We start from the raw sequence: 18,218 nt of genomic DNA, 5'->3' as shown, positions 1-18,218 counted from the left end.
ATAATGAAAAACAAAAATCAGGATGTCTTCTGCACTCCAGTTCCATGTTCTCAGCAGTAGACTCTTGTATTGAGCTGACTTTTGCTATTTCTAGCAGTATTAAACACTTTCTCCTGTCCTGGCATTTCCCAGCACATATTACTTCATTTTTAATTTTACTAATTATATTCATATTTGTTTCAATATAACATATCCAAATGAAATGTTGAAGACATGGAAGAACATATAGAGTTTAGTCATTTTCTCTTTTTACCTCAACTATACAGGTCCCTTCTTATTGTGACATGTATACTAGTTTATTTTATATTTTCCACTGGTAGGTTATAACATCATCAGATTTACCTTATAAGTGTCTAACAGAGGGACTTGAAGTTACTTCCAGTATTTTGTAATTATCATGATCCTGAAATAACTAAACCACTTCACATATCATTTTTCAATTGGGTCAAGAGATATATAAGAGAAATACCTATATGTGGAGTTGCTAGATCAGAGGTATATGTATTTTTACATTTGATATGTATTATTAAAACTGTTCTTGTTACCCATTAAGAAGGCAAAACTATGAGCTTCACAGTATTGTATTTCAAACATTTTTATTAATGAAGTTAATTTTTTTCTCATGTTTCTTTCTACTTAATGCAGTTGTTTGTCACTTCCCTTAAAAATTCATCATAACTTAAATAATCTTCATTACTAAAACATGAATTACAAATGTTTCCTTCACATTGCTATTTATCTCTTTTTGCTTGACTTAAATCTTTTTTAGAAATCATTCCATATTTTCTTAGTTGGTTCTCATTTCTTAATTCAATAAAAATCCTTTCTCTCATATTGTTGATAAAGTTTTTTCATTTTTAAACTGTTCTTGAATGAAATTAATATGACCCAAACACTTCATAAAAGAGTCGGACTACTGTTATGTTATTACAATACAGGTTACCTCATTTCATAATTCCTTTCTGAAAGGCCTCAATCAAAGCTAAAATAGTAGTGCTTACTATGATCCCTGCACCGATTATTTTTGTAGGCCCAGGGAGTACTTGAAGCAAAATAGGGCCAGCTGTAGCAAGCACCTGTGACATCATCCAGGGTGTATTCCTTTTAGATGTTTCAATCTCTTCTTTTAGTCGATTTATCTCTTTATATAACCTCTGAGCTTTCTCTTTAAATCCCTCCATAAGCAGTTCTTCTTGGATCTATAAAAGAGGAAGAGTCCATTTTTGAAAATCCCAGTTATTAACTGCCAGAGTTGTGTATTTAACAAGCATTTATAAAAGAGTTCAGACAATTATGCTATTAAGATACAGGAAACTTCATTCCATAATGTGGTATTGGAAGATCCTCAGTCAAATCTAAAAGAATTGATTGTCATCACCCCTGCACCGATTAGTTTTCCAGGCCAAGGGGGTAAACCAAGGAAATTAGTGCTAACTGTATCAAGAATCTTTGAAAATATCACTTTTGAGAATCCCCAGTTACTAACAGTCAGAGTTGTATATTTAACAAGTTCAGCAGTTAACCCTGAGTGTCTATTTCTCCATCATCTTAGAACATTCCTTGATATTTCCAGACCTTTGACCTGAAGAGTGGGAGTACTCAGGGTTTACACACTTGCGAGATTTCCTCTCCACTCACTGGAGGTGGACAGGAATTTCACTGTAGCACAAAGAATGCTGTGTGGGGGAGAATACAGGTTGAATTCTGATTAATTCTCACTTCCAACCAAGTGGCATGGCCACAATTCTCTAACAAGTAATGGGAAATGCTGACCTGGTGGAGAACACTGGTTATCAAACTCCTGTTTGTGACACAGGTTTGTTTGAGTCTACTTGTGTAGATGAATCCAGAAGACACGAGCAAGTGGAATAATTTCTGATCTTTCATTGTCCTTAATTTATATCAGGCCCAATGTGATACATACAGACGAGATGGATCTGTTTCTGGTCTCTTTGATGGTTGTGCCAGAATCCACTCAATTAGGGCACATGAACTCAACAAGTAATCCATCAACCTTGGGGGACATTATTTGTACCAACTACAGTCTGTCACTACACAAAGTCTATAAATACTCTATGGAGTTTCACAGATTTATAGGCTTTATTAGAATTCAGGTGCACTTGAGGTGTCAGTGTCAGTGAGACATTTACTTTTTGAATTTCCCTCTGGAATGCTGTCTGTACTTAACATTTTTTCTTTCCCATTCTGAGGAAAGTGACATTGTCTGCCAGGCGCTGCCAGGCCCAGTAAGACTTACCTTCAGCTTGTGCTGCAGCACTCTTTCCTGCTCTCTCAGTAAGTTCTCAAATTCTCTCTCTAGCTTCTCTTTAAGCTGCATCATGTTTTCCTGGAAGCTTGTCTTTTGGGCCTCCATCCTTTCTTGCTGCTCTTTCTGCTGCTGTCTTAGCAGCTCCTGTTCCTCCTCGGCTGCCTCCCTCTTGGCTCGCTCAGCTGCACCACAAAGGTTTTAAAAGAGAGAAGAAACAACAGACTTGTATTATAGACTCCTAAGTTCACACAACAAACTGATTCCTGAAAAGGGTAGAGGAAAATCCCTCAATTCACCATGTAACCATGACATCCAGAGTATGTGTGCAAATGTGATGGAAAACTCATTTCCTGAACTCCCCTATTGCTCTCAGATTTAGCAGAGTATGTATTCCATAGCATGAAGAAACTTCTTGTTTCAGGAAGGTTTTCTGGTCCAGTCAGTCAGAGTCTGTACAGGAACCTCCCCCACCCTCTGAGAGTTGCAGCCACCCCTGTACCACCTGCTATGGCCTTCTCTCCATCAGTGAGGGCTTTATCTGACTGCAGAATGAATTTTTCTATGGCAGACTGTGACTGCAGGAAGCTCTGAAGGACCTCCTTTGCCTGGGGAATCAAGAAGGAATAAAAACACTGTTGGCATCAAAGATCTGGTCTTCAGATGAGGAAGATATTATTCAACACACAAAACTGACTCTTAATTTTGCATCCTTCTTAGAATCCCATAGTGATTCCTTTCCTTCTGTGAACACAACCGAAGTCTATGCTCTTTGGTGAGACATGAAAACCCTCTTCAGCAGTCTCCTTTCTAGCTGCCCAGCCTCCTCTCCCATGAATGCTGCCCACCAGCAACCCAAACCAGATATAAGAACTGTTCTACAAATACATATCCCCTCCATTTTTTTTTTTTTTTTTGGTATTTGCACGTCATTTTTGTTCTGCCCGGACCAGTTCTAGCCTTTGATAACTTGGATTACATCTACAGTTTATTGACATGTATCTCTAACCTACTGTAACAGGAGGCTTTGCTAGGCTGCCTTCTGAGTTTCTTTTCAGCTTTGTTGAGAATGACAAATAAAATTGTATACATTGAAGGTGGATAACATGATGTTTTGATATTTGTCTACATTGTTAAATGGTTCCTACAATCAAGCCAATTTTCATGTTGATCACATCACATAGTTACATTTTCCATAGTCATGAGAATGACCAGATCTACTTTCTTAGTAACATTCAGGTACACAATAGATTATTTTGACTACAGTCACACTTGTACACCAGGAGTACAACACTTACTCATCTATAGCTGCATGTTTATATATTTGACCAGTATATCTCCTTCCCACTCTCAGATCCTGCTTATCACCATTCTTGAATAACTCTATGTTAAAATGAGCTGGATGGCTTTTTGCCATTATTTGGTTGGTTGGGTTTTGTGGGATCACTGAAGATTAATCATGCAACATTTGTCTTCCTGGATTTGGCTCATTTCATTTAGTGTATTATCCTTAAGATAATCCATGTTGTAATCTTTGGCAGACTTTTTTTTTTAATGACTGAGTAATGTTCTATAACATGGATGATATATATATATAGCTGTATTACTTAGTAATCACAACTACATTGTACTGGCATAAAAACACCTATAAAGACCAGTGGAACAGACTAGAGAGACAGGAAAGAATGAAATTGGAATGCAATCTTATACTTTATGTGAAAATGAACTAATATGCATCAAAGATTTAAGCATAAAAATCCTAAAACTGTAAAAACTCTATAAGAAAACTTAGGGGGAAGACCCTTCTCAATGGTTTCTTGAATTTAAAACAAAAGGCATTGGCAACAAAACAAAAACAATAAGTGAAACTGCATCAAACTGAAGTTTCTTCTCTGCCCAGAAACTATTAACAAAATGAAAAATATAAGGTAGAGAATTGGAGAAAATATTTGCAAACTATATATCTGATAAGGAGTTAATTCTAAAATATAATAGAAACTCTTACAATTCAATATTAAACACACACACACACACACACACACGTGCATGTGCACGTAAACTTATTAAAACATGGGAAAAGAACCTAAGTAGACATGTTTTCCAAAGAAGAAATTCAAATGTCAAACAGATATTTGTAAAAGTGTTCAGCATCACTAATACCAGTGAAACACAAATGAAAACCTCAATGAGATGACAGAACATCTGTGAGGATGACTATAATCAATGAGTCAAAGGACAACAGATGTTGCTGAGGAGGTGGAGAAAAGGGAACCTTGTAGAACTGCTGGGGGAATGTGAATTGGTGCCACCATCAAGGAGAACAGCAGGAGGACTCCCAAAGAAGAAAAGAATTCTGAGTTTCTGAAGGCTGCCCTATCCGCTCTGTCACTGGCTCACTGTATGACGTATGCCACTTATTAGATCCTCTATGCACTACATTTCTTTACTGCATAAATGTGGAAGACAGTAGTACCTAGTTTACTTTATTCTGAGAATTAAACTGCTATTGCAACAAAATCACCTGAAACTGTACCTGACATGGTATGTTAACAATGTCTGTTAACAACAGTTCATCATCATCCTCATTGTTACTATCAGCACATCCAGTTACTATTAACATACCATATTTATACACCATATCCAACTGAATGTTATTTTACCCATTTCAAGTATGATAAATTTCATGAGAACAATGGTTTTTCCTTCTTATTATATCTTCCACTTAACACAAAAAAACTAACCTTTGGTTAAATAAAAAAAGTAGATGGTTTCACTAGAATTTCTGGTTCTAAATCCCCTCTAGGAAGAACTACTTCCAGGTTATTTGAGTCTTAACAGGGGATATCAAATGATACAAATGTCAACATAGTGCCATTCTCTGCCTTTGTTTCACAAACGGTGCTGTGACCTTATAGTTTCAGAAGAAGCAACAAAGGCCTTCTCACCACTTACTCCTCACCTTTACTCCTTTCTTTGGCACCAGCTTGTAATGCTGTTCCACCATCTTCTTGGCTTCTAAGTAGAGACTGTGGCCTCCAGGAACAGAGAACTCTCCTCTTGTAATGCTTTGCATTAGGGTCTCTGAAAGCTGTTCCAGCTGAGCCTGGCAGTATTTGACAGATGTCTCTTCATTCTGCAGCAAGAAAGCTTCCTTCTTTCTCTCTATTGTGTCCTAGAAGGAAAATACAAATGAAAGTAAAGTGAAATGAAGTAAAATAAAGAGAAGTTGTTATGAGGAAAGTTCAATGGTTCTCCTGGATTAAGCAATCAGACAGCCTCAGAGTGGTCTGAGACGTGGAAAGGAGTTGGGAGATGTCAGCCACACATCTGGTCAGTTCTCTGTGAGACCAAAAATTACCTTAACTCCCTCCTGGTCAAGTTCAATCTCTGTAAAACCATGGAGTTAGAAGACATAAACTTGATGATTTATTCAGCTATAATATTAATAATGGGTATCCAACCCTAACAGTCTTTAATAAAAAGCTAAATTTGGACTAGAAGTATATATGACAGGAAATGTGGGCTTCTATGGTTGGAATTATACACATGAAAAATAATTCCTCAAGGAATGAGTTGAGTGTACTCTGAACAGAATTTTGAACCCTTCATAAATTCTTTTGGTGAGGGCGTGAATGTGTAAGAATACAGGAAGAGATTTTTTGATTGCTCGTACATGTAAATTACAATCCAGTGGATTCCTAAGAGTTTTTTTCACTGTTGTGTCATCCCAGATAGACAGAAAGACAAACTTCTACCAAAGGTGCCTCTGGTCAGCAGCATTACGCAGTCCCTGAGAGTTCTCTCTCTTGGTGTCCACACCCTGCCTTGTCCCTGAGCCTGTGAATATGAAGGATATTAATCCTATGATTTCAATGTGTCATGCAATACAGGTCAACTTTAAGAAATGGAAAGTACTCCTTAGGGCAGCACCCAATCACACAAACCTTTTAAAAGCAGTTTTCTCTGACTGTGGCAGAAGAGAAAATCAGAGTGACTAGAGAAAGATTTGATGGGTCCTTGCTCTCTTGAGGGTGAAGAGAGCTTCCCCAGAGCACCAAGGTGAGAGCTAAGGCCATCTGACTCCTAGGTTTCAATGTGTGGTGCATTGAGCAGAGCACTCCCACACCCTGTGCAGAGGTCTGACTGTGAGCCAATACATTCATGTTGCTTTAAGCAGCTCATCATTTAATAATTTGTTTTGCCGCAATAAAAAGTAAGTGCCACCTTTTAGAGAAAGGATGCAAGTAGCCTGAATAGCCCTGTTGCCCACAAAAACAAACAAACAAATAAATAAACAAACAGGTCCTTTCTATGATGAGAGAGATGCAAACTCTGGAATCTAAAGGCAGAGTTAAGTCTCATTCCAGAAGGAGAGGAATCAGGGAGGATAAATACAAAGACAATTACAACAAGCTTCTTCTGGAACTCATGCTTGTCGTCCTTGAAGGAGTGCTCCATGAAGACTGCGATGGCTTCCCTCTCACAGGCTGTGTGCACCTCCAGCAGCTCCTGGAGAGTGTCTGTGGGGAACTCCACTCGCTGGGCCATCTGCTCACTGTAGTGGTTGGCTGCCTTCTGCAGGGCTGCCGAGTTCTCACACTGGGCCAGAGTGGTCACCGCGTTCTCCAAACAAGGAATGGTTCCTTTGCTGATGGCGTTTACATAGGTTTCCACCAGAGTCCCCAACCCTGAGTGACATGGAATACACGGAAATTTTTACTCATCATTTTTACAATTTCTAAGCATTGGCATTATGAAAATCACAAAAAACTCTATGTATCTCAATGTTTTCTTCTTCTCCTACTGTACTTTCTGTTCTTCCTTTTTCATTTCCTCTATGAATCAATTACGATTTAATAGCATTGTTTTTTCTTTACATTCCTTTCTTCATTCTCAAATTCCCCCCATTACACAATTACTGATTACAATGAAGAGGTTTTTAGTGTTTCCTAAAAAATACTTTCCTATTTAAATAAAATTTAAAAGAATTTATTAAAGAAAGTAAATTACATAATTTGTGAGTCTGAATTAAAATAAAATGCTATTTTCCTTGTAAAAATATCATCATAAGTTACAGAAAGCAATATAGAGTTTTGAACCACACGGGGACTGAAGGATTGCATATACCACATCTTCCTGAAACCAAGACTGCTTAAATTTGTTTCACAAACACACAATCAGCTGGCATGGGACTCGTTACCTGCTGGTTATTTTCTCATTAGTTTCAATTCATAAATTTTCTTATTTATTTTCACTAATAAACATTTTATTCTATGGGACTTTCCCTCAGCTTGGAGATTTTCTCTCCTTAGAAGTAGCTTCTGATAGTATCCTTAGTATACATATATTGTGACATTTGTTAAGCTTTACCAAGTCCTCAGATATGGAAACTTTAAGTAAAATGCATTTCTGTGTGTGGCATGAATGTTTGCTCCACACTCCTTACAAAAGCAAACAGGATTACTGACAACCTCACAAAAGAATCATAGCATTATCATACATACTAAACCTCACAGACATGCTTTCAGACAAAAGAAACTCACGATTTCCAGTGACAACGATTCCCCCTCTCAGGGTCTTGGTTTTGGCATTGGTGTAGACATAGGTACAGAAGTTTTTTGACTGCACCACAAAAGTCCTTTCCAGTTGATTTTGTGAAACTTTATCAATATGGAATAATAGGTTTCTGTCATTCGTAGGCCGGTCAAAGACAAAGCACTTTCGTTTTGGAAAGAAATATCTGATACACTCTCTAGACATGTTGGAATTTTGGATTTTCTGATTCTCTCCTGTAAAAACAACACTCATTGAGGAGACAAGTCTGCAGGGAAAGGGACTGAGAACTTTTCTAAGAAGCTTTGACTAACTGCAGTTCCCAAACACTTGATCTTCCTTCATTCAATCATGAAAAGCAGTGTTATGTAAACATGAACATCATTTTTTTTCATCAGAGCTGAGAGTCAAGAAAGTACTTAGGGATAGGAAGGGAAACTACCCACCTCAAGTAGATAAACCTATAAATGATCTCCTTAGCCCATGTATAGTGGTGATAAATTATTTATTGAAAGTTTGAAATGACTGATTAATCACAAAAATTTTCAGAAAGACTTTTCTGATATTACAGGCCCATGTCAGAAATGAGATGTGCCTCTTAAGTAATGTAATGCTAGAAATAAGGACAAGATGTTGCTGGGAAAAGTAACATGAGGTGGAGAGATGATACCAAGAACTGTAGAGAAAAAGTGCTTCAACATCAAAGTCCCAATTCCACACACCATAATTATGTTTAGAATTCCTTTAGCAGAAAACTCCAAAGTAAAGTGAATTTCAATGTCATTTATACTTCTTGATGTCAGATTATTTTGGACTTGACTTTGTCTTACAAAGATTCTGTGGCATAAATCAGCTATTCAAAATAGATGTTAGTTCAAAGAATGAATAAACATGGGTAGTACTTATCTGCTAAATATAATCCATGTGATAAATTTATAATATTAATATGATACCAAAATAAGGCTGTGGGATAAAGAAGGTGATGTTGTCAAAAAGGCAAAATAAGGAATTAAGTATCACTGTTTTTTTTCCCCATGAACCAATTATTATATAAATATCTTTTTTTCTGAAAGATATAAGTATCTACTTTGTTATAATGAGTGAAATATTTTTAAAATTCAGTCATATTTCCTTGAATTCTAGGTTTACTCATTTCTACTTTAATAAACACTTTTTCCTCAAGAGAGAAGGGCAAGTTAAACTTAATAACTAACAAATATACGAGCCTTGGAGTGGGTAGCACTGATTGTAAGTTTCACAATTTTTCATGGCACTGATTTTTCTAAAATTACTGGTCACAACTTTGAGCCATAAATTTCTTTAGTGAATCTAAATCTTAGTCTCTGAAGATTTTTATGAAATAATAAATGAAAACTGTGCCCTCCTGTCAATCATCAATCACCATTAGCAAGGGCCTCAATCCAGTCTCAAATAAACATGTACATGGAGCACCTAAGGACAGGACTCAGTTGATCCCACTTCCTTACTGAACCTCCTTCCAGGAAGGTCACCCTCCCATACCTGAAATTAGCTTCAAGGCATTCTCCAGGTACTCATCTTCTGTGAGGGGGTGTCCATCCAACTTCAGCTCCAGTGCGAAATCTCGCACAGTCCAAACAAAGTCTGGAAAGAAACTAACGAACTCGGTGGAATCCTCTACTTCATCAGGTGTGGGGTCAGATTTTGCCCTGATTAGTTGTGTGAGTTCAGTCACATAGCTGGGATCTTAGCTAAGGAACGAGATGCACCACAATTTCCGGATCTCTCTTAGAAACAAACTTTGTAAACCTCCCTTTTTTTTTCCCCCCTATGTCCACTCTTACTCAACCAAGAGAATCAAGTTAGAAGAAAGAAGAAACAGTCTCAGTTGCATTCTCTTAAACTGAATGAGACATGATTGGTTTTTGGAAGGATACTGTAACTGCTCCAGGGCCTGGTGGTCTATGGTACCCATGCTGTTGTAGACAAAGGTGCTGCTGAGAAGCACAGCCAGGGCAAAGATCCAGTTGTCATTCTTAGAGTCACCCTAGGAAGCACATGAGAGCAAGGGGCTTAGGAGTCCAGTCTTCATTCATTCATTCAATTAGCTGTTCATTAAATCTCATTTCTGATATTTATATTGGTCCCTCTCAGAATATTAGTTTGTTTAGCTATGAAGACAAATGAAGGTCATTCTCAATGTGCATAAAATAGTTAATAAAATGCCTAGAACACGCTAGGTGTCTTATAATACGTGGACAATTACTCATTACACATTTCATTTTAATCATGGCTATACTAAGGATGCACTCACTTTTCAATTAAGTTCAACAACACTTTATTTGACATCTGACAAAATGCCAGACCCTGAATTTGGTTTTGTACATACAAAGTTCCATGTAACAGTCCCTGCTCACAGGAGTATCACTTTATGGAGGTGCAGATACACATAACAATATGAAACACAGCCCAAATGATAGTCTGTGAGGAGAGGAAACCAAAGTTAATAAAAAAAGAAAAAGGAGAAAGAAAGCCATGTGTTGGGGAGGCCCATGAGTGTGAATATTTGCTCTGGGAATTCAGAGCAAGAAGTCATTAACTGAGATTTAAATATTTGACAGAATATGGATTTGTGGAGATGCAGGGATCCAGCAAATAGAAGGACCAGCAGCATCTAATGAAAGTTGTTAGAGCAGAGAGTTCTTTTAATTCCCTGAAGTAGCAGTGAGTGTGCTTACCAGAGTGAAAAGAGGCCTGAAATAAGATCCTTGGCAAGACTTAAAAGACTTTGAAATAGATCCAGATCCTATTCAAATCCTATTACAAGTTATAAAATGCTTCTGCTCCATCAGTTTACATTTTGTTATGTTTTCACCTCTTGAGAATTGCTATTAGATATAAAGAAAGTTGTGTGCAAACTACAACATGTTGCAGATCAATAGTCTATATTGGTGTGATACAGAGAGGACAACTAAGAATGGTAAAACTGAATTTTTAAATTCTGAATTTCTAAGTCTATTCTTTCCTTCCCTGTCCAGCCCCACCCACTATCAAATTTACAGTAGTGAAGCCCAAGATCTACTGCTGCAACTTTCAATTAGATTCTGACTAATATAAATTAGGAGAAAAAAATCAATTAAAACTAATTGTATAAAGATGAAATCCCTAAAAATTTTCCATTTGCTATATTTTTGTTGGGTATAGTTCCTGCTTTTTGTTAGTGAATATTTCATGTGCAGAACTCAGAGACTGTACTACATTCTTAATGATAAAACTGGAGTTTTTCTGAAGATTGCAAGTATGGATTCTTAACCAAAAACCTATTTTCATGGCCTCTACCTTTAAAGTTACCAAACCTATTGACCCCAAAGATTACAGCTTTCTTCAGGAAGCTTTCCCTAACTCTAATGATTGGATCCATTTCCCACTTTTTGCATGTGTGTTCTTGTACTGATCTCATTCCATATTTCTTGTCTATACAACCAGGCTCTACATCTTTACTGTATTGACTGATATACTTGTAGTACTTAGCACAGAACCCTGAACTTCTGCTGTTTGATGTTTATTCATTAAATTAAATTACACATCCCAGTATTAAAAATATGAAGATCTGTCCTAATTTACCAATGTAAAGGTTTGAAAGTGAAGTGTCCCTCAAAAGTTCATGTGTGAGACAATGCAAACAAGTTCAGAGGAGAAATGTTTGGGATATGAGAGCCTTAACCAAGTTAGTGAATCAATCCCCTGAAGGGAAGAACGGAGTGGTAACTGAAGGTGGGTAGGGTGTGACTGGAGAAGGTGGGTCCCTGGGAGCATGCCTGTGGTAATTTATTTTGTATCTGGTGGGTGGAGTCTCTCTATCTGCATCCTGATCATCATTCTGATCATCACCTAGATCTCTGAGGAATGGAGTCAGCTATCTATGGACAAAGGCCTCTGTAATTGTGAGCCCCCAAATAAAGTTTTCCTCCTAAAATTGTTCTTGTCGGATTATTTGACAGAAAAAGAACTGAAGCAGCCAAGGTATTTTAGATTGCTAGGAAAGTTTGTGGAAATGGAATTTATCCTCATTATTCATAATTGTATTACAAGTACAGAAATATGTCACAGAAGTTGAATTGAGGTGACAAATTGAATGACACATGTAAAGAGCATTATGGATTCTCTGTCTCACCTTTTCCACATCACCCAGGCCCTCAGTGTCCAGGAGGACCAGGGTGTGGTCTGGCTTGGTGGGGTGGGGCACACACCACATCCAGATGCCCTTGGTTACAGCCTTCACTGTGGAGCCCAGAGGGAAACCTGTGAAGGAAGAGGAGAAAGCAACCTAGAGTGACAGCAGAGAGGTAAAGCTGCCAGAGGCTACATTGGTTAAATTTGTAGGAACAGAAAGTGTTGAGCAAGGATAGTGTTTGCTACCATTTCACAAGGGTAAGGAATTCAAGTGTCATCTTTCTCAAAAAAACACTCTGTGTCCCCAATACACCTCAGTCTTTCAAGTGCTCAATTTTTTTCACATTACAAAGTTTGTGTAAACTCTACCAACCCGTGTCTTCCTTTGTATTTTTATCTGATCAAGAAGAGCTCCAGTGTCCTCTGGTTTCAGGTTGAGTTCAACTTGTTGAACAAAGGAAGTCTTTGTACATGTGCACCAGGATACAAATATGAGAATATTTATGACTACCTTATTCATTAAAGATAAAACCTAGAAATAATACCTCTGCTTGTCAACAAAAAATGGATAAATAAATGTGGTATCCTCAGATATTAGCATGCTACAAAATAGTAAAAATGAACAAATTACAGATATGTATGACAAACAGCATGCTCATAAACTTCTTGTTTAGCAACGGAAGTAAGACCCACAAGAATACATACACCACAGTCCTTTCATATAAATCAAAAGAAGGCCAAACCAAGTTATTTTTTAGAAAGTCTAATAGACCATAGAACCATTATTTAGAAGAAAGAATAGAAGTGTGCCCTGAAAACCAAAATATTGATACACTTTGGTGACAGTGTGAGAGGGTATGATTTGGGCTTTTGAATGTTGGAAAAGTTACACTTCCTGATTTAAATAGTGATTATATAATTGTTCACTTATATTTATTAACTCTATATGTTTTACGTACTTTGTTATAGTTTGCATATTGCAAAAGATTAAGTAAAGAGCAGCATGCTAATTTGTCAAAGATTTGCTATGAAATAGAGAAAAAAATGGACAACTAGCTCAATTTGGATATTTTGATATTGAAGGATCCTACTATGCATCACTCTGCCTATCCATTGTTAAAATGACATACCTAACTAAATTTGCATGCTTTATCCAATAGCCACATGGATTGGACAAAAGGATGCAGAAGAAAGAAACAGAGCAATTGCTTGAGCTCTGATCCTGATTAGGTGAGAGTAGATGGGATCAGGAAGAACAGTGAAGCAGATATTTTGATAAGGTTGGGGAATTCTTTATCAATGGAGAAAAGCATGAGATACTTTGGGGTAGATTAGAGGTTATAAATATGCTGGGAAGAATTAGAAATTTTCTTTTGTAGGAGTGATTGGCCTTTTCCTTAATATGATCCTAGAGAAAGGGGGATCAGCTTCTCTTATTCCTAGCGCTACACAATGGCCCCCCAGGATCACACTCACCATGGTTCTGTCCTGCAAGTTGATTCATCAGGTAGGATTTCCCCGTACGAAACTTCCCTACAATGGCCACCACCACCACAGGTTGACATATCTTGTCAAGAATCCTTAAGGCTTTTGAATTCACTGTCAGCTGCTCATTCGTGTTTTCCACTAAACAAATGGGGGCCTTCATAATAGATTCAGATGCCATGGAAACCTGTAATTCAGAAAAGTCACTAAGTGAATCACAAGATCTTGAAGTCATTTGTGCTGACAATTCAAGGCACCTGCATGTCGATTCTCTGTTTTTGGAATGTTTATGTTAGCTTCCTACTTGTTGTATGTTTTTTAAAGAAAAAACACTATATAGCATGTCAAGTCCTGGTATAGATGACTTATGTACATTCTTATACTTCCTATAAGGACTCAAAAAATGTCGCCTGAAAAGAGAAGGAAATACAAGGGATAAAAAGAGGGATGAAAGAAGTCAAATATCACTGATTGCAGATGATATGATACTATACCTAGAAGATTCAAAACACTTCACCAAAAGATTGGTAGAGCTAATAAACATATTTGGCAAAAGAGCAAGTTATGAAATCAACATGAAAAAGTCAATATATTTCTTATATACAACAATGCATCTGCTGAAAAAGAAACCAGGAAAATAATTTCATTGAGAGTAATCTAAAAATATTGGAATTAAAAAAATTGGAATAAAACTAACAAAGGAGGTGAAAGACCTCTACAATGAAAACTATAGAACATTAAAGAAAGAAATTGAAGATTTCAGAAGATGGAAAGAACTCCCATGTTCATGGATTGGTAGACAATATTAATTATGAAAATTCTAATAATTATAATTAATTAATTATAATAATATTGTGAAAATGGCCATACTACCAAAAGCATTATACAAATTCAATGCAATCCCTATCAAAACAGCAAAGACATTCTTCACAGAACTATGAAAAACAGTCCTAAACTTCATTTAATGAATAAAAGACCCAGAATAGTTAAAACAATTCTAAGGGAAAGGAAAAAAAGCAATGCTGGAGGCATCAAAATACCTGAGTTTAAATTATACTACATCGTTATAGTTACAAAAACTGTCTGATACTGGCATAAAAGCAGGTATGTAAACCAATGGTGCAGATTAAAAGACGCAAAAACAAACACACAGATAAGGTCAACTGATCCTTAATAAAGGTGCCAAAAACATACATTGGAAAAAAGACAACCTTTTTAACAAATGGTGCTGTGATAACTGATTATCCATATGTAGAATAATGAAACTAGAACCTTACCTGTTACCTTGCAGAAGAATCGACTGAAAATGCATTAAAGACCTAAGAATTAGACCAAAATCTATGCAACTCCTGTAAGAAAACAAGGTCAACACTTCAGCATATCAGCACAATCAATGACTTTCTCAGTAGGACCCCTAAATCTCAGGTAATAAGACTAAGAGTTAATGGGATGACATCAAATTTGAAAGCTTTTTCCCACAAAAGTAAACAGCTAAGACTGTGAGGAAAGAACTCATGAATGAGAGAAAACCATTGCTAGCTACAATTTCAACAGAGGATTAATAGCCAGAATATAAAAACTTAAAAAATACAAAAAATTAATAAATGGGCAAATGGAATAAATAGACACTTCTAAAAAGAAGAAATACAAATGGCTAAATACACGAAAACATGTTCAATATCATTAGCAATTAGGGAAATACATATCAAAGCTAAATTGAGATTTCATCTCACACCAGTCAGAATGGCAGTCATCAAGAATACAAATGATAACAAATACTGGAGAGGGTGTGGAAAGAAAGGAACACTTTGATATTTTTGGTGGGGATAATAAATTTGTAAAACCACTGTGGAAATCAGTATGCAGTTTCCTCAAAAGACTTGACATGAACCCACCATATGACCCAGCCATACCACTTCTTGGTATTTATCCTGAAGAATTAAAGTCAACATACTATTGAGATACATGTGTACCCATGTTTATAGCAGCACAATTCACAATAGTCTAACTATGGAACTAGCCTAGGTATCCATTAACAAACAAATGAATAAAGTGGCATAGGTATGCACACTGGAGCTATATTGAGTCATAAAGAAGAATGAACTATGTCATTTTCAGGAAAATGAATAGAATATGAGACCATTATGTTAAGCAAAATAAGTCAAACTCAAAAGGTCAAGAGAAGTGCTGGGGAGTCATATTCACCAAATTATATTATTATATTGTGTGCATGTACAAATATGTAATGACAAATTCCATCATTATGTACAACTACAATGCACCAATAAAAAAAAAATGTGGAAAGAGAAGGAGAAAGCATTGCCTGAGATTTTTCAGAACAGAATGAGGAAAGCAAAGCACTGAAGACAGAGCCCTGAGAATATTAACATTTTGGGGCAAGTGGAGGCAGAATGAGTAGTGGTAGAGATGAACACTGGTTAGAAAAACTGCATAGGCATTACAAAAGAAATGGTTCTCTCATTAATTCAAGGAATACTTTTTGAGTACTTGCCAAGTGCTGGACTAGAGGTTCATTATCAAAGAGTGTACTAAATGATTGCAAATTCCTGTCTTAAGGATCTCTATTCTAGTGGGAAACAGATAATGACATTAATCAACTGTGATCTGATAATGACAAGTTCTCAGAAAAAAATAAGCAGGGAATAAGGTAAGGCCTCCAGGAAAATGAGATAAAGTGAAGGTTCTCATCACCTGCATTGAGGACAGGTATAGGGAATAAGTTAGGAGACCACTGAGAACAGGAGGAGGGGCACACCTTCCCCTCCCTGCCCCTTCTGCACCAAAGAGATCAGCTGAGCTGCATAGCACAGAGCCCTTTGGGACAAAGGCCACCACGGGACCACTCCCAGTGGCCTCCTAGGCTCTTCCTGCACTCTCCAGTGCAACCCCAGAGTGGAGTTGTCCTTGGGCATTTTGCCAACATTTTTAATTGAGGGACAAGTTCATGGGTGGCCGGTTCCACAGCTAACTCACCTGGCAGGGGCTCTGCAATCAGCGGACAAGTTCTCAGTTGCCTCTGCTCACAGCTTGCCTTTCCTCCACACCTGGTTCCTCTGAAAACCAACTGTTCTTCTTAGAAGCCGAAAACCAAACAGGATATTGCAACCACCCAAAGAGGGAGTTAAGATGAATAGAACTGAAATCGAAAGTAAACTCTGTTCTTCCTGCATTAACCATTGAGGCCCCACACTGTTTCTAAAGAAGCAGAAAAGAGTTTGTGAGATGAGGCTTGGGGTTTGGGGGAAGACCAGAATCTGAAGTTGCTCTGCCATTTCTCACAGATCAGCACACCTTTCCCCTGCTCAAGGAGGTACCATTGAATTAGGTATTGGCATCTTACCTCAACAGTGATGGGGACACCGCACTCCCCAGGGTTATCACCCCACTCCCGGACATTCTGAGTCCCCTAGGAAACAGGTCCACTGACTTGCACAGAGTCTGGTGGGAAAGCCCCTCAGCCTTCTGCAGACAGTTAGAAGCACTTGGGGAGAGTCAGTGTGTGGGGCCTGGTGCCCACTGAGTGTGTCTGCACGTGGACACTGTGCACTTTGTCCAGGCCACCCTCAGAGGCTCCCCTTTACAATTTGCATCGCCTATCAGGGATCGTTCATTTTAAATGGAAGAACTTTTAAATTTGTGACTTAATACCAGATTTCACTGTTTGAAAGCACTCACTCCATGCCCTCCCCAGTACCACTGGAAAGGTAAATAAATTGGTTTTGAATGGCAACTCTTTCTCTAAATTCCTTGAAGGTCAAAGATCTCCCAAGGTGAAGGTGACAGACTTTGGTACAGAGGTGGGCAGAGAGGGTTTTTCATAGCTACTGTATCACAGGAGAAAGCAGGATCCACATGAGACCTCAGCATCCAACTATCTGTCAAGGACTAAGACCATTGCAGAATCAGTGATTTCTTTTCTTTATTTTTTTTTAATTTATTTATTTTCATTCATTATACACAAATGGGGTACAACTGCTTTTTCTCTGGTTGTACACAAAGTAGACTCGCACCATTTGTGTAATCGTACCTGTACATAGGGTAATGATGTTTGTCTTACTCTGTTACTTTTCTTTCCCCCACCTCCCACCCCTCTTTTTCCTCTACACAATTCATCCTTTCTCCATTCTTGCCTCCCTCCCATCCTCCATTTTTGTATCATTATCCACTTATCAGAGAGATCATTCAGCCTTTTGGTTTGGGGGATTGGCTTATCTCACGTAGCATGATATTCTCCAACTGCATCCATTTACTTGCAAATGCCATAATTTTATTCTTCGTTATGGCTGAGTGATATTCCATTGTGTATTTCATTCAGTGCTGCTGCATCCCTAAGCTTCTGGGATCTGGACAGCTGCCTATGTCAACCATACCCACTTCCTTCCTCCCTCCCCCTACTATCTGTCAGAGCACTGGGGCGAAACAGCCACCTCCCAGATGGAGCAGCAGAGAGCAGCACTTCCACAGCAGGTGTTTCCAGGGTCTGTCAGCTGGACCTCAGGCTTGAGGGAAAGAGAAACTGCACTGGTAGCCTGACATGGTCCTGCTCTGTTTAGGGAGTGAAGGTGAATCCTCCAGTTTATTCTATTTTTGCCTTTTTCTAACTTTTTTTTTTTTTTAGTGTCCCCTTTCTTCAAAATATTCATTTGCTGTCAGCTGCCGATTCTGTTCCTGTAGCCTAAGCACATCATCACAATGATGAGAATTGTAAAGTAAGCTATAATTTCTACAGAAGCCAGCTGTT

At 37.8% G+C, this 18,218-nt stretch overlaps 1 protein-coding gene across 2 annotated transcripts; it reads right to left on the bottom strand.

Annotated features, from left to right (window-relative positions):
• Positions 1-346: 346 nt before the first annotated feature.
• LOC124965602 (guanylate-binding protein 4-like) lies at positions 347-16,599 on the bottom strand. Of its 2 annotated transcripts, XM_047526647.1 has the most exons (11): positions 16,451-16,599; positions 13,448-13,643; positions 11,973-12,100; positions 9,736-9,845; positions 9,341-9,537; positions 7,810-8,055; positions 6,674-6,954; positions 5,226-5,438; positions 2,772-2,874; positions 2,258-2,451; positions 349-1,199 (listed from the first exon to the last, which is right to left on the bottom strand). In XM_047526647.1, the coding sequence occupies exons 2-11, from the start codon at positions 13,635-13,637 to the stop codon at positions 945-947; spliced, it is 1,917 nt and encodes a 638-aa protein (XP_047382603.1). In that variant the 5' UTR covers positions 13,638-13,643; positions 16,451-16,599; the 3' UTR covers positions 349-944. The 2 variants fall into 2 exon arrangements, with proteins under 2 accessions (XP_047382613.1, XP_047382603.1); XM_047526657.1 differs by lacking the exon at positions 16,451-16,599 and having other exon boundaries at positions 347-1,199.
• Between the last annotated feature and the right edge of the window lie 1,619 nt (positions 16,600-18,218).

Source organism: Sciurus carolinensis, chromosome 1 (assembly GCF_902686445.1).
Source record: "Sciurus carolinensis chromosome 1, mSciCar1.2, whole genome shotgun sequence".
NCBI classification, from domain to species: Eukaryota; Metazoa; Chordata; class Mammalia; order Rodentia; family Sciuridae; genus Sciurus; species Sciurus carolinensis.
This window is presented reverse-complemented; position numbering and strand designations above follow the sequence as displayed.